This window comes from Aricia agestis, chromosome 16, assembly GCF_905147365.1.
Source record: "Aricia agestis chromosome 16, ilAriAges1.1, whole genome shotgun sequence".
Taxonomy (NCBI): Eukaryota; Metazoa; Arthropoda; class Insecta; order Lepidoptera; family Lycaenidae; genus Aricia; species Aricia agestis.
In genome coordinates this window covers 4,888,083-4,908,603 of record NC_056421.1, presented here as the reverse complement: position 1 = coordinate 4,908,603, position 20,521 = coordinate 4,888,083, and the positions used below count along the sequence as shown (strand labels likewise).

Here is a 20,521-nt window from a genome sequence, read left to right as displayed (position 1 = left end):
TTTGTTAGAATATGTAACATTCAGTAATTTGATAGGAAATCGACTGGATAGGACAACGAACGACAATACATTAACGTAACGTTATCTACACATAATATTATAAAACAAAGTCGCTTTTTTTCCCTCATGTCCCTTTGTTCCGTTTAATCTTTAAAACTACGCAACGGATTTTGATGATTCTTTCAATGTTACATTGCCCATTTATCGAGAAAGGCTGTAAACTATATTTTATTACGTTTAAACTAATAGGAGCAAAGAAATAGAGGAGAATGTGGAAAAAACGGGGGAAATTATTTGAAAGGGCTTATCTCGCTAACTACAGGAGCAATTTTTATGTTATTTGGCACAGATGAGAAGTACACCACGTGAAGGATCATAGGCTATCAATTTTAATATTTTTTTCAGTGGCTATATATTTTATACCCGTGCGACGCCGGGGCGGGTCGCTAGTTATAGTATAATCGGATACAGAAGTATCTGAGTAGTGAATACTTATTTATACTTGTGATAATAGAATACAACTATCAATAGAAGATATCCATGAGATGCATTATATTCTTCGCTTAAGCCGATACTACACTGCAGTTTTTCAGGGACCGGTAGTTAGGAAGTTCGGGAAGGCGTGGGCCCTTCTTAAGGCGTCGATTGTCGATATTCCTCCTCTTCCTCTCTTTAGAGAGAAAAAGGAGTATTGGCGATAGGATTTACCCTATTACTGTGCCTTAAATTAGGCTCTTAGACTATGGTCCCTGAATACAGTGTGGTGTTATACGGGTCATACCTATGAATTACATAATCCTTAAGAATTTACTCTGATTACATCAGCGATTTAATCTAGAGTATTTTATTCGAACCCACGTGTAAGTAATGATTACAAAAGAAATCATCATAGCTTATAGTTCGAATAGTTTCTGCTTGACCCGACAATAGCTTGAGGCGAAACAGCAGTGGAGTGTTAAAATTAAATGATCAAATTCGATTAGTCGAGCTATAGAGTAGTCCATTTGTTGCCGAACATAAACAAACCGCATGCACGGATCAACGATCAAGTAGTGCTAATCAACGTACACGTGTCCGTCAAAACACCTGTCAGATTATATAATCTGCGTAATCTTTGTAAGGCCGACTACACATAGCTCTACTAAGATTTTGTAGCTGTTATTGGGAACTAGAATGAGAGCAAATTGTTTACGCAGAAATCCGTACATCTAGCAAAATCCATACATTTTGCGACAGTGAAGGCTATAATTAATTAAGGGATTTAAAGTATCTCTACAGCTTCTGTCATCAAAATCGGTTTATTGTGAATAGATACAAAAGACAATTATTATCTACAAACGCATACGAAACTCCAAATAAAATCATGCAGAAAAAAATCGGCCAAGAGCGAGTGGAACTCGCCCACGAAGGGTTCCGTACCATTATAGAACGAAAGTAGGAAAAAATGTATTTTTTTTGCGTGGGTGTATTGAATATCCCTAGATATTTTAAGTCACTCTGATATAATGTGCTTAATTCTTTATTTTAATAGAATTTATTTGAGCAGTTTGTGCGCAGCCTAAGTTTAACTGCAAGTTAAAGCAATAGCTTCGAAAGTGTACCTTCCATATTAGTAATTAGCAGCCAAGTTCATAGAAGACGATAATTGCTAATAAGAAATTGCTACTGATAGCAAGTAACATTCTACACTTTATTCATGAGAACGTCCTGTGATGAGACTGATGATAACTTTGAATATAAGATTTAAACGTTTCCATTAAATGAACTCCGAAACTATCGATAGTGATAAAATTTGAATAAGTATAGACCACGGAAAAGAAGATAGGGTAGTTTTTATAAAAGAAACTATGTATCGGTCCTGGACAATCTCCTTTTAAAGCAAAAAATTAACATTGCATTATTTAGATTTTAGAGTACAGGGTCCCGATTCTCGTCACATGCGAGTGAGACAACCTAAGATCGAAACGACATTGAATCGAGCCCCAGTTTCTTTAGTACTTTTCTGTGTAGCTTATAAGCTCTAAAGCACTAAACTGAAAGCGAACGGAGATATTAACATAATTACTATCGTATTAATCATTTATAATTGCCATTAAGTACGCAAACCATTAATAAGTATAAATCGTTCTGAATCAAAATCGAAGTGAAGGGTTAGAGAACAATATAACTATCATACAGTACAATAACTCACGTTTCCTCGTTATAATAGCCATGAAGGGCTCTCGGTGCCTTGAGACTCGAAAAGAAGAAGAGAGAGCACGAAGACAAACAACAATGTTGTACTGCAATGGTCCATCTAAAGGCTATTGTTCTCAAGTGAGTAAGTGTCCTTACACAGTAACTCTGTGTTAGGACTGTCGCTTTATATCTGAAATCACGCATTAGTGTGCGTGCGTGGCGCGATAGATTTGGGCAGCTTATTATAAAGGCGGTCTACGGTATATAATATATTGAGTGGTTAGAGCAGATAACATACGTACGAGTAGCAAATAAAAATAATATATCATAATTAATAACATATCTTAACTTGAATTGTGCAACCGGCGGATGAGTCGCGAGGCGCGCCCACCTGTGCTTAAACAAAAACACGTCAAAAATGTACGGCGTACAGAATGTTATAGTTTTTACGTTAACATTTTTGTGGCTTTCTAACACAACATAATATTATGGTCTCATCTTCTTGGCTTTTTGAATTTAGGCCATGAGAGATAATCATGATTGCTTTATTAAGAATTTTAAACGACGTCGATCATGTAAAATCATAGACCAAATATACTACTGTACATGTACATTATCCTGGTATTTGTGTTCACCATGGCTCATGGGCAAACGCGTGGAGCCGCATTATACATAGACAGCATATAAAAAAAACAAATTGAGTTGTTCTGGCATAAAAGCTTATAGTCAGGGAGCCCTACAACATTTTTTTTTATTACTAACAAGCAAATTTTTTGTGAGTAGCTTCATTTTGATAAGACAAACAACTTTTTTATCTGCGAAAAATCTTGAAAGTGGTAGCTAACAGAGATAGAAAGGATTTATGTAATTCTGTAATCAACAAAACTTGGTTGACTACGGAACCCTAAAACGAAACCCTAAGCAGCTGATTTTTTGTATATTGGTAGGTTAATAGTTATTTAATTTAATAGTAACATTGTCCTACAAATAGAACAATCCATATTTTAGGACCAACAAATCAAAGTATGAAATCCTTTCTATCTCTGTTCTAGCTCTCTCTCTCTCACTCTCTATTCTAGTTCCTTGCTCTCTATATCTCCTTGCTATAGTTTCTACGGTAAACTTAAAATAATCTTACAAACACCCTGTAGATGTACGATTGCGTATATAATATGTACGTGATCCCAATACTCGAGACTCCACAGCAATAATTATAAGTATGATTGGGCTCCTTTCACTAAGAACTCTATATAAAAATTTAATACTAACATCGTTCATGTGACTTTGTCTTTCATCTATGTGATAATTTTCTTTGATTGGTAAAACTTACATAAAAGCCATGGTTTATTCTCTTCGTATAACTTTTTATTGGTTTTTCAACAAACATTCTTAATCCTATCGGAATTTTTTTTAAAGAAAGGAATCAAATGAAGTAGGAATAAAAACTGTACTATTCAAAATCAGTATAACTATCAATACAATTTGTACAACTTAAATATAAGTATATTATTTAATTGGACTACAAAATTCAAAACACACATTTAATAAAAATCTTCCCTATTATATATTTAATTGGTTAATATGCAACAAAGCATAAAAAATTACGTAATTCGTAGGTTCAATAATTTTTTCTCAAAAACAGTTGCGTCACGCGAAGATTCAATCAGAGTTAATCTGGGTTAAACTATTTCTCGAATTAACGATTAGTTTAAGTGACCTCACTAACTGGCCGTTTTAAGATTTATTTATCAATGTAATATAGTTAAGCGTCAATTAAAATTAATCACGTTAATTTATAATTACATTCTAATATTTTATGAATGAGAGTTGACAAGGATTTCTAGATACATAACAGTAAAAAGAAGTTTTTTGCAAAATTCATTTTAAATGCTTACATTTTAAGAACTGCAAATTAGGTAATTATTATAGTTGTAGTAGTATTAATGAAGATAGAACTCTGTTGCGCCAAAATAAAAATTAATGTGATAATTCCAACAAAATTGATGTTACTGAATAATTCAAGACGTGAGTGGATGAATAGGGTAAGTAACAGAAAAAACTTCCCGTTTTTTTGTTTTAATTGAGGCCTTAGGACCGGAAAAATTATTTGAAATAGAAAAACTATGGATAATATGTGTAGCCAGATATATTCGCTAGGTTATGAAGTAGATAAGTTACAAGTTTTATTAAAATAATTAGGGAAAAAATGAGTTATTGTCCGTATGTTACGAAATGTTGCTTGTTCGATTCTTCCTCTCACTTCTTCAATTATGAGTGTGAAGATAGGACATCCCGACAGAAAGACAGACAAACTTTTGCTCTTATAATATTACTATAGATTTTTAATTAAATTCATTGACATACATACAGGACATGTGGAAAATAAACAGCGATTTAATTTTAGATCAATATTGTAATATTAGATATCATTTGTTGATATTACATCATGCAATATATTATAATAATAAAAAATATAGCTTACCAGCATACACATAATAAACAATATGATTTTTATAACATTTCGTTACTACAAAAAAGTTAAAAAAATGGAACAAAAAATATAATAATCAATTATGGTAACATGCATCAGTCGGTCTTAAAGCGACAAACTTTAAAGCTTAACACTAAACGTTTGGCATTACAATAACTAAATTATAACGTTAACAGTAAAGGCACAAACAATAACCAAATAAATAATAATAACAGTATTATGACTACAAATGGATCCGGCGCCCGAGGCAAGCCATTACAATTCACTTATACTTGGTAAACGCACTGCGACGACTATAATTACTCTTGTAGGCTGAGCTCGCGTCCGATGGAGATATATACTCACTATTTTGAGCGTTCACATCTGATTCATCCTTCTGGACATTTTGGACGGAACCCTTATCGTATTCTGAAGGAGATACTCCTGAGGTATAGCTGTACTTAGCCTGGGAATTTGAAGGATAGTAGTTGTAGAAGCTCTGACTCGGGTTAGGGTAAAGAAGATTGTTGTACAAAGAAGGGTTGGATTGCGGAAGAAGAATCATAGATGGTTGGCTGAAAGGACCGCCGAGTGATAATCCAGGTATGTTAGGGTTGAACGCATAGTGACCTGGTGTACCGATAGGGAGTATTGGAGGGCTCTGGCCGTGGCCTGGATTTGCGAATAGACCTTGAGGGTATTGCACGATGGGAGGAGTTTGGTAGGGTGATGGTACGATGGCCAGCTGAATATTGCCACCAGGTTTTGCTGGTACCAACTGATATTTGGTCTGGTACCCTGGGTTGGGTACGAAGTTAATTGGTACGAATTGCGAGTGGGTGCTTTGGGTACTTATTTGGGATTGGGTTGGGTTAGACGTTTCCCCGGAATTGGAGTTATAGTAGGAGTTATCTTGACTTGGATAGAAGGAGTTCTGGGCGGGAGCTTGGTAAGATTGCGAAGGACTTTGAGCGCTCTGGCTCTGGGAATAAAGGTTATAACTGTAGTCCGGCTTCTGAGCTCCCGTTGGTATCGAGTTCAGGGGATTCGCCTTCCCCGCCCCCCGCTTCTTCTGCTCAATATCTTCGAGCTCATTTGAAAACGCACAAGCGAGGATCACCAGAAGTATCTGTAACAAGAAGTTATGGTTTTAGTTCTGTTACAAATTATGATTTAAAAAATATATGGGATTTATCATAACGCATCGCTGAATGTCTTGACGCTTCGATGACGAAACATAGCGAATGCATTTTGACTAAGGGTACTGGAATTGAGGACACAGCTATCGGAAAATAGTCAGCAGTACACATTATTCTCGCAAAGAATGTAATTCCAATTTCTCAGAGCACATCAGTTTCCTGGCAGTAAAAAAAATAGACAATAACAAAGTGCGTTACTTACAAAAATTTCCCTTTTCGCCATTATTAAAAACCTCTGACCCGTGAAAGATACGTTACATCTCAATACGAAAGGAAAAGCGCTGCGCCCACTGCGTCTAGGAAAAGTGTGCTCTAATATCAAGTTCAGGCTTATATACGAGCGGGCTAGTTCCTAATGGGAAGTGATACAGGTCTTTGTCCTGCCGATCCAGTTTAGAGAGCTGGGCTTCCTGCACGGAACTTATGTAATGTACTTAGAACTATATTATTGGGTTGGTAAAAGTATTGACGGTAAGTGCCAGTGTGGGAAAATCTTAAACATTTGATCGATTGGTTGATTATGATCTTTAATTCGATCTTGTAAGTGTTAAACATCACTTACGGTAGGGCTTTTTGATAAAGTGACATAAGTTCTAAATAATGAAAATGTTATTGCCTGAATGTTAATTCTGAATATTATTAATGCGAAAGTATATTTGTCGGTCTTTTAACTCATCACGTTTAAGCGGCTGAACCAATTTAGATGCAGATATGCATGGTATATAATATAATATGATGATGCACTTTGAGAGATGGGAAAGGACATAGCATAGTTTTGTTGCTGAAAAATGTACAGTTTTGGCGCGAAAGCTTTTGTATTTTTTTTTCAGCAGATTCCTATATTATCCTGTTAATAAAACAAGTACACCTGAAAAAAATTTATACTCTGTGACATGGTAGAATGTTTTTTTTTCAATTATGAGTTTCTTGTTTTTTAAAGAATTTTTAATTAAACTTCTATAAGTTTAACGCCATCTACACATCCAATCGATCAAGAAATACTACTCGTAGAGAGCTATGTTTGTTAAGTTCCCCTTCACCAGCACAATTGCGTTGTGTCTGAGTTTGTCCACTCACTACTAGATGGCAGTTTAATATTTAACAATTTCCAAGATTTACGCTTGAGCCGTAGTCTTGGTCTTGCAAAAAAGCAATACCGAGACCAAGATTATCCTAAAACTAAAAAAAACAAATCCAAGACCGAGATCAGACAGATTTGACCAAGTCCAAGACCAATATTGTACTAGAAATACCAAAACCAAGACTGTCTATGAGTCTTGTTTTGCTCATCACTCTTGACGCTTCCGTGGTCAAGTATTAAAGGGGCCCCTAGAAGATCAATTTTATTGTGCAATATCACGTATACCTATTATTGACCGTCTAGGGTTGATATTAAACGCGCCCGCCTTTCTGTTTAATGATATTGCACAATAAAATTGCTCATCTAAGGGTTTACTTAGAGCGTGACTCTTTACTAAGAGCTGTAATAGACTCGATTCCTGAGCTGAAAAATGTATATTTCCAATACAAGTTTGGTTCGGACAATGCAGTCTGATCACCTAATCGTCTGACAAGAAGAGTGGTCTGGTACTGCGCAACTACTTTTGGACTATAAAACCGGTGTTTCGGGCACTATTATTTAATATTTTACAATTTTCAACCCGTACTGTACGTAGACTTTCATAATTTCGTCGACCTGCTCCAATCATTCATTCTTGTGAGTCAACTCAATGCATTTCTAACTTTGTATGGATTTGACAGATTTGCAAGTCGTCTCACGCAATTGAGAAACCCTAATAAGTAAAACATTAAACAGTACAAAATATCAGGAGGTCGATTCCGCCTAATAATATTCTAATAATAATAGCAAAATAGGTATTATAGTTTTAGTGCAATTATTTCAATAACATCATAAAGCAACAGAATTGTATCTCAATAAATTCGATCGAAATTTAAAAAAAAGTTTACGATAACATTATAAATTAATTTTTGTAAGGAATATAAGTAATATCAATATTCATATCAGCCTTAGTATAATCAAGACTATATTCGTTATTTAAAACGATAAAAGTAATTTTACAGTCTTAGCTAAATACGAAAATATGGTACTATGAAGTAACTATCACAGTATCACAGAACATTTTTAACCGACTTCCAAAAAGGAGGAGGTTATATGTTCGGCTGTGGATATTTTTTTAGCGACCTTATCGTAAAAGACCTTTGCATCATTGCAATCATTACTTTTCAGTGTAGCTTTAAATCAATCATCCTTATCTATTACATAATTTCATCAGTTATTAAAATTCAACTTCCTCTGTAATGTGTCGATTGTGACAACTCACAATCAAATTCCACGTTTTTATGTCCATCTGGTTAACCGTAATAGGTTCGTGTCGCTGCTCCAATAACATCTCTATACAAAACACACCGACACAGACTGTTACGACACAGAGGTTCGGAAGTGAACGCGTAATCTGCTCTCTCGACCGTTTATTTTTTTTTTCTTTTTTTAAGATTAGGTCATAACTTTTTTCAGGCTGGAAGACATAATGCCAATTGTTATAGCTATAAAGCTGTTTGTTACGAAAGGTATTTTAAGTGCATGTGATTGTGATAAGACATCTCAACTCTTAAACAGATTGCCTCAACATAAAAATAAATAACTTTATAAAGTTTCTGAGTTCCAAATTTGTAATTTGTAAGACTTATGAACATTAAAACAAATATTATGTCATCCATATCCTTCCATATCAAACATTTTCGCCATGTTTGAAACATAAGTAGTAGTACCCTTTACTCATTAAGAGGGCGACTAACCCCAAAAATCAAACATCGTCCTTCTCTCTTCACACTCACGCCCGTCTTTCATATGCCAGGTGAATAGAACGACGCGGATTCATCGCCAAATTAGTTTTTTCTCAATAACTCGATAAATTTGCAACATTTTAAAAATCCGCTTGGTCGATCTCTCAATGATAGAATTTTACACAAATATTAACTTAGTTCAATGCACGGTTATGGCAGTAGGTAAATGAAAAATTCGTGAAAATTAGATGCATCTTTGTGATTTTTTTCTATCGAGAAAATTTTAAGATATCGTGTTTTTGCTCAGATCGAATTCTCGGAAATATAATGTAGTATCTAATTTTAGAAAATGACACAATTCGGGGCTTATTTTCATGTATAAAAATGAATTATAAAATCGACACTTTAGGGTTAGGGGACCCTTAAGGATTTATATTTATATTTTTTTGGAAGGTCTATCATTTTTAGAGTCCTAATAGCAGCAACAATACTACATGGAACTTGTTTCTAAGGATCCTAGTAGCTATAATACATACTGTAATTTTATACACAGTTGTACTATTTACCATTAACAAAACACAATCTTCTTTCACTATTTCCATTATATTTACTTATTCAAAGTGGAAATAGTACAAGAAGATTGTGGTTTATAAATGTTAAATATGAATTTCCACCAATAACTTACAGTACAGCTATCAATAATATTTAGGTGTAATGTGCCTTTAATTTAAAGTGCGTAAACCTTGTTGCAATTACGTCGGAATTTAAAAATAAACAGTATAAAACCAGTTGGTGCAAATCGTCGCATGCTGGATGTCACCCGCCGAAGGAGATAGCTCAATTTCCCTCGCTCTCTACAGACTCTACGTGTGAAACCGCCGATGCGTATCGTTACGCAATGTTTCCTACACATGTCGGATTTTGTACACGTGCTAGATAACACGTGATCTTATAATCCGTGGAATAATTAGACTATAACGCTCCTTGTTTTGCAGTCGGGCAAAAAGTGTATTAGTCTTATGTAAACCATTTTTTTCTGTTCCAAAATCATGCGATCAGTCTTTGCGACTAGCAGATAAGTGAAACGTGACGGAGATTGTTCCCTATTGGGCATATAAAAATGTGTAGACCATATAACTGTAATAGACTTTTTCCACGGATTATCAAATACCACGTTACGAATTCAGCGCCAAGTTATAATTGATTTATGTGTATGAAAGTAAGTTTTATGTAACACCTAATTTGGTATACATTAAATTATATTATGAAGCACACTAGCCTAGTTAGACCAGGTAAAAATAGCCACTTTTTCTTAACAGAAACGTCTTCATAATATAAATTGTGACTCGAGAATGGAAATGGTAAAAGCGAAAAAAAAATAGGTAATGACATTATAACAATGGTTCTGTGAGTGTTTGCGTCTAGAGTCTAGAGACTATCAAGGTTTTTTATTATTTATAGCAACAAAATATATTACTTCTTTTCATTTCTAGGAAAATATTGGGTTTTACTAAGTGTAAACAAGTTAGAACAATAAACTTGTGCGCTATAACGGAATAAGTTAAGGGGATAACTAATTTAAATATATTTAATTAGAGCAGTCAAGGAAATAAAAATGTAAACAATAATAACAATTTATTGATAACAAACTTACTCGAAATTAATGAATAAATTAGCAACCTTATGGTAATATTTACAGAAATACCAGCTTATCTATCACGTTCGATCGAGCCTATCATAATTTATAACAATACATAGAAATTATACATTTCCATATAGAAAGCATGGTTTCTATTAAACAATACACGTACACCGACGGCAAGAATCAAAGACTCGTTTACATTCACAAAAGATCATGCATAAAACAAGACGAATACACCTGGGTATCCAGTAAATCTTAATAAAAAGCATGCAGTACATACGGAGACAATTTGGGCCTAGAAAAGTACGATATATAAAGAAGCAAACAATTACACACACACTTACAGCTAAGACATAAAATAAATTAATTTACATTACATACTAATTAATGACCGCGAGGTTTCAGTTCCTCGCTATACTTGATAGTATTGTAGGAGGACTCGCTGTAGGAGCCCTGCGCGTCCTTGGGGGAATAGTGGGAGCTGTGGCCACCGTGGCTGTATTTGGGACCGGACGAGTACGAGTTCAGGGAGCTGTGGCTTGATCCTGGGCTCTTGTAGGAGGCACCGCCGCTGAAGCCGGATGACGATGGGTACTTGGACGAGATATAGTATTGCGGGGCGTGGGCTGAAGCAGAATGGACGTTACTCGATGGGTAGGATCCCGATGGGAAACCGTAGGTAGTCCTAGGTGGGGAAGCAATCTGGCCGCTCTGGGAGAAGGCGGAGGCGATCGATTCCAATGAACCCAGGCCCTCGCTGCTAATCAACATATGCTTGGAGGGAGCTCCGTGACCCCCGAAGCTGCTAGAGCCGTGACCACTGGAGCTGAGGGCCGCTAACCCTCCGAGACCACCTGATTGGTAATTGGCGAAAGATGGCACGTTGTAGGATGCGGCGTGGCCGGCCTGTGCGTGGGCGGACTCGCTGGGAACGGAAGCGCCGATGAATGTTGATGGCTTGAATGATCCTTTGCCTCCGACGGCATAGTGTCCTTGCGCCGCATAGTTGTTGGGGCTGGAAATGGCCTTGTAAGATGCTCCGAGCGAGTGACTGCCACCGCCTAGAGAGTAGGCAGGCTGTCCCTTCTCTCCTAGGCTGTAAGCTGCTGATTCATACGACTGAGCGGGAGCGCCATGAGATGAGGCACCTTGGCCTTGAGAAGATTGAGGCGTGAACAGCACTGGTCCAGTGGAACCGAAGCTTCCCAGGCCCTTGGTGTTAGTAGCGTACACTGGTAGGGAGCCGTGGCCGCCGAAGCTATATTGAGCTTGCTTGGGGGAGCTGAAGGAGTATTGAGGCAAGGAATATTGACCGCCTTGAGCACCTTGAAGACCATTATAACCTTGGAGACCCTGAAAGCTTTGAAGACCATGGATTCCTTGAAGTCCCTGCAGTTGTAATCCTTGGAGTCCCTGGAGTCCCTGGAGTCCGTGGGCGCCTTGACTGTCCAACTGGTAAGACTGGCCGTGTCCACCCGACGGTATGGAAATCGCTCCAGAGTTGAGGCCTTGAGACAGTTGATTCATAAGTTCAGAAAGATCATTGGAGGCCAGTCCTTGACTGGGCTGTAGAGTGATCGGGGCCAGCTGATACGAGTGTCCGCTGCTCCCACCAGATACTCCATCGGACTGCAGTTGGTAGGGGCTCTCCTCGCCCTGGGAGCCCTGGGCGGCATAGGAGTAGCTAGGTTTGGCGCCCCCTATGCTGTATCCCGCTCCTATGCTGATGGCGTTGTTTTCGTCCTGACCGTAAGATTGGGATTGGGATTGGTAGCTATGAGGAGAGTGAGCCGACGAGGAGTAGGATTCCGAAGCATCTCTCTTGTCTTTTGGCTCCTCAACTTTAGTTTTAATGGCCGACGTGTACGTTATGCTGAGAAGCGTGACGAATAAAACCTGTAACAAATAGGTGATTACAAAACATACTCTTGAATTAATTTAAATCGCTTATTATGCTCGCTTAAATTAAAATACGTAACTCGTATGTAACTTCGAAGAAAAGAAAGCGGAAGGATTATTCAATTCCGAATTATAAAATTAAGAAATAACTAAATATTTCGTAACTTTTATGATCACAGACGGAATGCTTAATATTTATGGCGCATATTAACGTCGCTGGTACGAAAGAAAAGTCATCGAATATACCGTGTAGAGTTTCTGAACGAATCGGTAACAACAATGAAATTATTAAGAAACTGAGTTATAATAAGACTTGATTGATTAGATGTAGGTAAAGTTAAGACCCTAACCTTTTGGTTTTATATTAAGTTAATTTTAATCGATGCCTTATCAGTCTAATCTTCTAAAGTAACAAAGGCTGACTATCGAAAATTATTTAGGCACAATAGGCTTTAGATAATCAAGTAGTTCTGAAGCAAAAATAAAATTAGGAATTGATGTAACTTTGTTCACTGGCTCTCTAGAAAAACAATTTGAAAGAAGAATAATATATCTTTTTATTCATCTTATCATATCAATGGACTTTTATTGGTTCTTTTTTTTTCGGTTCCGGCTTTTAACTCTGATTCTTGTAGTTGTATATTATGCGGGATCGAAACGAGTTTGTCGCATATTACATTATGATATGTAACTTAAAAACCCGCATACCAAACTCGAGATTACGCCGGGTATCAACATAAATTTCACTTTTACTACTTTTACTTTTAACGATAATTATTTGAAGCAATTAAAATAACATTAATTATTTCATAAATTATCATAACTATAGGTAACATGGGGATTAATTAATTAAAAGTATAAGTATCTAAAGCCGTTAAGTTAAATTAGCATTATCATTAATTTTGTAATTTATTTTAATGACTTTACTATAAATATGCCACATTTGCTTGTATGCAAAATTTTAAAAGATAACTGAAAATAATAGATAATTAATATAATCGAAAATAATCGAAAATTTTGTGACCCAATTTTTAAAAAGACTTTTCTTTAACTACTGTAAATTTCATCATATTTAAAGTGGAGCTTTTTCTCGCACATAATAATTAATTTTCCGCATTTTCTTCTATGATCTCATTTTACATTCCGATTCTATTCACTTCACTTTTCCTTCACTCGCACTCACCGTATATTTCATTTTGTTTGTTTGTTTACTTTCCTACACCACTTCACAACACTGCGGCTAGCTTTTGCAGCTGCCGAATTCGTAATGTGCCGTCACAAGAATTTCACCCAATTTATATGAAGCTCGTGTAGTGCACCCGCCTAGCGCAGGGTAAGAGTGAAGCATACCCTTTCACTGGAAAGAATTAGATCAAGACTATTTGATCCTACAATGAGGTAACCCACACCGGAAGTTATGTCATCTATAATTGGTTATTGATGTCAATCGAAAAGATCTAACTCATTTGTTGTATCGGTGATATAATTTCGGTAAGAGGCTCTAGTTTAATTTGTTGATCTAATTAGCATTGTGTTTATCAATTTTTGTTTCGAGTTATCGCATTTATAATTAATATGTCGCACGGTATTGATTTCAATTTTTTCTGACACTTAGATAATTTGAGATTTTACTTTTTAAATTAATTATAAAATCATAACTAATTTTAGTTCAACAAAGTTGCGGTCAAAATTTAGTTTAAAAATATTATATTTGTGTTAACAGATATTTTATTAACTGTGCTATTAGTACATAATTACAATATAATTAGTTACTATTTAGTATATTTATGTTTTTTTTTTCGTTCCATTGGAGAAAGTCTGTTTATATTTTTTACTACATTTATATTGACCTACATTTTGTCGGTAAGTTATAATAACTTTGATTAAACTTGTTTAATTCTTCTTGCTTTAAAGTCATGGTAGAGCCGTGCGTCGCGGTCGTGTTTTTTTTTTTTGGGGGACGTGGGACGGTTTGATTGAAAAGTGGCGAGGCGTTCCTACAATTTAATTCCGATTAGATTTTGAAGATGGGATTCCTTAATTTTTATATTTTGAAGACCATAATCCGTACAGACTAGAGCTTTAAAAAAAACTGTGCTATATTACTCTGGTTTATATTATTCTTTCCAAAGTTTATTGTAACTATAGTGGAATAAAGTCGCGGGCAATATCTTATATGTAGAATTAAATTTTAAGCAAAATATCGCAGCTTACGTGGGACAGCCATGCTTCTGCATAAATGGGCCGGCTCGACCGGAGAAATACCACGTTCTCACAGAAAACCGGCGTGAAACAGCGCTTGCGCTGTGTTTCGCCGAGTGAGTGAGTTTACCGGAGGCCCAATCCCCTACCCTATTCCCTTCCCTATCCTCCCCTATTACCCTATTCCCTCTTAAAAGGCCGGCAACGCACCTGCAGCTCTTCTGATGCTGCGAGTGTCCATGGGCGACGGAAGTTGCTTTCCATCAGGTGATCCGTTTGCTCGTTTGCCCCCTTATTTCATAAAGAAAAAAGCTTCACAATATCCTACACAAACAAACAGATCTTACGGATGCACACAACTTTCTTATTCATTCATAAACAATGCATAACGCTAATAACTTATCCTCTACGACCCGACGATCTCGTGATCGTGTGCACTGAATTTTCAAAGTGTCATTTAAATAAATGAAAACATCTTTTATTGAAACAAACGCTGCCTTCAGAGAAGCTTATATTTCGTATATCTCTTTATTCCGCTTAGTTCCGCAACCAAGCGATTAAATAAAAACAGGATCAAGCTTAGTTTGTTCATCATCATAAGCTGTATCTCTATAATGTGGAAGTAAACCCATTCTCAATATTGTATTGATTATTATTCCTTGAAATTGTAAAATTCTCATAATTTAAAACTTACTTACTTACTTGAATGTTTAATTTTAATATATTTCATAATAATAATTGTTTGGAATAAGTAGGAAGTTAAAACGCCTGATTGTTTATTATTCTAATATTTCTACGCCCAAAAGGCTGAAATTGTAACACACAATCTATAAATCTGAACACCTTATGTACCAATTTCCTGAAATAAATGATTCTGATTTCTGATTTCTGCAGGATTTCTACTCGCACTTTACGGGTTTTTATAACGAAACCGTAAGTAACTTATAATTAAAGGATGTTATTACCAAAGTCCTGACTTGTATGCTTCGTCTGCCATTTTCATTTAAATAGTTACACTATACATAAACTATGTAAATTGACGTAAATATCTTGTTACTCAAACGTTTAAAAAAACGTTTAAAAAAAACCTTCACTATAACAACTGACATGTCACCCTAGTTCGTAGTTAGATAACTGTTGTTTTGATAAATATTTTTTTAACCATTTATAATTTATATAAACGTTTTTAGCGTAAAGTTCTTTCTGTTATGTAATCAGTCATTTACACGCCACACTCTGTACTCGGCCTTTGTAGGAAATTTATTTTTTCTTTCTTCACACTTTCCACGTTCAGACGTTCAGACATTCTACGCAGCCTCATTGGTCGCTGTTAAGCATTAGTGTCCTAACCCACAATTTTTTTTTTTGATAAATTTTGAATGCAGTCTTGTTCTAAATCATCTAAAGAACATAACTGCATTCATAACTCACTACGTAATTTTTATGTGGGTTAGTACACGAATGCTTAACTGCGTCCAATTAGGAATTCCAAAGACAAAAAATAACCTTTACGTTGTCTACTTTTTATGTGTCAAATAACATAAAAATTGATTCAGTAGTTCGTGAGACAAGCCCTTTCAAATATTTTTCCCGGTTTTTTCTATATTTTCCTCTGTTTCATTTCTGGATAAATAAGCTATTTAACACTGAAAGAATTTTTCAAATCGGACTAGTACTTTCTTAGATTAGCGCGTTCAAACAATCAAACAAACAAACTCTTCTGCTTTATAATATTAGTACAGATTTATACTGTCCACACTGTGTAATTAGTAGATTGTACGGAGTGATTTTCAAGTACTTATGATAAGAACCTAGGAAACTATAAGTATGTAATTAGATACTTTGTATAAAAGCTAAAAATGTTGCAAGAAGTAAAGTAAAGTAAATTAAACTGCTACATTACATTAATTCAAAAAAATACGTACGGTATGTAGAGTATTAGAACTGAACTGACTTAAAAACGTCTTCTTGTTACCTAGGTAAGTCAGGCGACCCTTCAGCTCGTCAGCCCTACATAGCAACCATAGAAAGGGTTTCTTTCTTTTTTCTTTTTTCTTTCTAGTTTCAACGGTAGAATAAAGAAACTGATAAATTCACAGACGCACTTAGAGACATTTGATGATGACTATACTGTACTCGGCAAAACGAGGCGGTAGCGGTCATTGACCTTTTTAGTCTAGGCGCTAAATGATTTTTTAAAATTCATAATTCATAATTCATTTATTTCATACCATTTTACATTGTCAGACTTAGTTTCTACTTTGGGTCCTACACTAGGCACAGCCTGTCTTGCAGGTCCCCAATATTTACTTACGGTTACATAATATATTATTTTACTTATGGACATACATGAATGCTCAAAATGCTCGCACTGTAATTAGAAATAGATTTTGCCTGCGGCTTCGCTCGCGTTAAGAAGTATTATTATTAATTAGGTCTGGTAATCGGTTTAAAATAGACCGTATAAATTTCATCCTGTATTTTATCCCCTTGGGGATAGAATTGATCAAAATCCTTCCTTAGCGGATGCCTTACATCATTACATCTTTTTTTTTAAACGGGCATTTGCCCGTTTAAAAAATGTGTGGTGGGCCATTTGGCCCACCACACATTCCCACCACTGCAACTCCTGTGTCGCCAGGATCAACAGTGGCAACCAACTACGAAAACCCTTTGATATGATCTCAGGGATGCCCGAGGGACAAGCTAAATCTGTCTTGGGACCCGCAATGAAATTAATCAGAAGAAAGGTAGGAGGAGTAGGAGATATCCAGTTTCACTGCGTTGATAGATCACTATGTCAATCAGTTAGTCACCTAACACCTTTAAGTTTATAACTTATATTATGTAATATTTAGATTAAGAATAAAATGGTCTTCTTATAAAGGCAGATTATGACAGATTCATCGGAAAACCTATTGGTAACTCTTGGAATGATAATCTCCAACTTTTTATGAGTTCGGAGTGATATGCTTCATATTCAATTCACATTGAGTATGCAAAATACGATATCGCACTTAAACTAGGAACATCTGACACTTGATTATCAATCGTGGTTTAAATAGAAAATGTCAATATTTTTTTGACAGAGAGTCCGCTACTGTCTCGAAAAACGATCAAAACGCTCAAAATAGGAGGCATTTTGAGGGTTTTGATCGTTTTTAACATCAAATGGAACGCGGGGCCCGAGTCCCGAGTACACCTTAACTTTAATGAAGAATTTGACAGATAATATGGGGCTTATGTCAAAATTTTCATGCTAAAGTCTAGAAACCGTCCATTTCCATTGTGAAGGACGTAACGTAAGCATGCGTCATTGTGATATGAAGAGAAATTGGAGCAAATATCGATGCAGCGGTAACCCACATCATGACAACTTTTACTTTATAACGCACTACTCATGTGCATCATTAGCATCGTCGACACGACACGCAAGCAATTATTATAGCAGAATTGCTGACCCGGCAAACGTTGAAGTTAGTAAATCTTTTAAAGGTCAATGTGTAGCCTTTACAATAAAATCCCAGAAAACGTTCAAAATCTTTCCATTAATAAATTTAAAAAAGTAGTCAAAGAGCGTTTGCGTGCCAAAGCCTATTTATTATAAGGTCAATGCGTCGGACGGGCATGTAAAAAAATCGGTCCTGCGCCTGATCTCTCGCCGGTCGTGTCGGTCTTCCGTCCCACTGGGTTATGAGAGTAAAGGAATAGAGAGTGCTCTTGTGTACTGCGCACACACTTGGGCACTATAAAATTACTCCTGCGTACCTGGTCTGGTTTCACCGAAACCGGTGTGGGAGCTATTATATACAGGTTTTTACGAGTTTTCTGTTGTCATAATGACCATTACAGTTAAGACGTGAAAACTGTAAAATAGGTACCAAATATAAAACTATACCTACAAAAATTACTTATCCAATCCTTACTAATATTATTATAATTAATGTGAAAGTGTGTATATCTGTCTGTCTGTTACCTCTTCACTCTTAAGCCTCTGAATCGATTTTGCTGGATATGGAGATACTTTGAGTCCCCGGAAAGGATATAGGACCCTTTTATTCCCGGGAAAAGTGCGGTTTGTGCGCGAGAAACAAATTTGGCGCAACGGAGTTGCGGGTGTCATGTAGTATTAAATAATAGAAACACGATTAAATTAACAATTGCAGTTACACTGACAAAAATATTAAAAGTAACTAGCATGAAATTAGAAACAATTGTATATTAAATTAGCTTATTATTTCACGCCCAATCTTATTATAATGATCTATTTCACGTAGCATTTAATAAAATTTATAACGCGGGATAGCCATGCTTCGGCACGAATGAGCCGGCTCGACCGGAGATATACCACGTTCTCACAGAAAACCGGCGTGAAACAGCGCTTGCGTTGTGTTACGCAGAGTGAGTGAGTTTACCGGAGGCCCAATACCCAACCCTATTCCCTTCTCTACCCTCCCCTATTCCCTTCCCGTCCCATCCCTACTCTCCCCTATTACCCTATTCCCTCTACAGCTCTTCTGATGCTGCGAGTGTCCATGGGCGACGGAAGTTGCTTTCCTGATGGAAATCACCTGATGGTGACCCGTTTGCTCGTTTGCTCCCTTATTTCATAATTAAAAAAATACAAATAAGTAATTTGTATGGTAAAAAAAGTTTCAAGATGCAATTTTCCAGTTTTTTACAACAGAGCAAAGCTGTCACAGGCATGGACTTTTAGTTTTAACACCTTATAATGAATATAAAAAAAATAAGCCTTTCTCTCCCTTGATCTGCTGTCCTCCAATTTATTGACTTCTTAAAAGTTGTAACTATATAAGTATTAAGTCAATACATAATTATTATAACTAAGCGGAACTATTATATTTTATCTACTAATAAGTTTAATGCCCAATCTAAATATGCAAGACTACATTATACAATCCTTTTGTCTGTATCTGCATCCGTGACATTTGTATCTTATTTATGTTCTTAAATATTGTGTAGCTATTATTACGTCTTATATTAACGCCTCCGTGGTCTAGTGGTATAGAGCGCGGCTCTCGACTCGGAGGTTGTGAGTTCGATTCCCGCGTTGGAAACGTGTTTCCAAGTTTGGTAAGGACGATGCAGGCTGATCACCTGATTGTCATCAGACAATCAGGTGATCAGCCTGCACTTATCAAAGTAAGATGATCCATGCGTCGGATGGGCATGTAAAAAGTCGGTCCTGCGCCTGATCTCTCGCCGGTCGTGTCGGTCGTCCGTCCCACTGAGTTATGAGAGTAAAGGAATAGAGAGTGCTCTAGTGTACTGCGCACACACGTCTTGGGCACTATAAAATTACACAGCTGGCCTGGTTTCAATGAAACCGGCCATTGAAACCAGGCCACCGTCACCGAAACCAGTGTGGGAGCTATTATTAATATTATTACTAGCTAAAAGCCGAGCTTTGTGAGGGCTCGCGTCGACACACCTTGACTGACTGATGATAACACATCTACTTAAAAATAACTACGTTAAAGCACAAATCAATAGGCATGACAGTTTTTCCGTAAAGTGGACCACAAAATGTAAAGGTTGTGGGATATACTAGATGATGATTAGTTTCGCTAATGTGTTATCATTTTTATAATGTTAAACACCAGCTGTAGCCTGTGTAAAGTGTCTTTAAGTTTAATAAAAAATTAGGATCTTCTTTTACTTGGCGATGTGGATTTGAAATACAGTCAAATAACAAAACATAAAATACATTAGCGGCTCTAGTGTATAGTTTCCCAGGTATAAAATCCAGTTTAGTATTTTTTTTTTGTTTATTATTACATGTTAATATTTGCAAACGTTGCTATAAAGTAATTATACATAAATACTAGCTGTCCCGGCAAACGTTTCTTTGTCATATAAAGTATTTCACCCGTATTATTTTATTGAAGTGACTAAATAAGTATGTCACCATGGCTACGTCCATCGCTGTCCCGTCGCACAAACAATGGTCGCCGTCAGTCTCGAGTTGTAATAATTTACTATTATTTATTCAACAAATGCACTTATCAATATAATAAGTACCCAATAGCCGATTCTCAGACCCACTGAATCCATACTAATATTATAAATGCGAAAGTGTGTCTGTCTGTCTATCTGTTTGTCTGT

At 36.2% G+C, this 20,521-nt stretch overlaps 2 protein-coding genes across 2 annotated transcripts; both read right to left on the bottom strand.

Annotated features, from left to right (window-relative positions):
• Positions 1-4,931: 4,931 nt before the first annotated feature.
• On the bottom strand, positions 4,932-6,070 carry LOC121735010. Its single transcript, XM_042125678.1, has 2 exons — positions 6,050-6,070; positions 4,932-5,777 (listed from the first exon to the last, which is right to left on the bottom strand). Exons 1-2 carry the CDS (start codon positions 6,068-6,070, stop codon positions 4,932-4,934), a joined length of 867 nt encoding a protein of 288 aa, XP_041981612.1.
• A 4,241-nt stretch (positions 6,071-10,311) lies between these two features.
• Positions 10,312-13,476, bottom strand: LOC121735099 (hornerin-like). Its single transcript, XM_042125800.1, has 2 exons — positions 13,377-13,476; positions 10,312-12,190 (listed from the first exon to the last, which is right to left on the bottom strand). Exons 1-2 carry the CDS (start codon positions 13,386-13,388, stop codon positions 10,679-10,681), a joined length of 1,524 nt encoding a protein of 507 aa, XP_041981734.1. The 5' UTR covers positions 13,389-13,476; the 3' UTR covers positions 10,312-10,678.
• Positions 13,477-20,521: the final 7,045 nt, after the last annotated feature.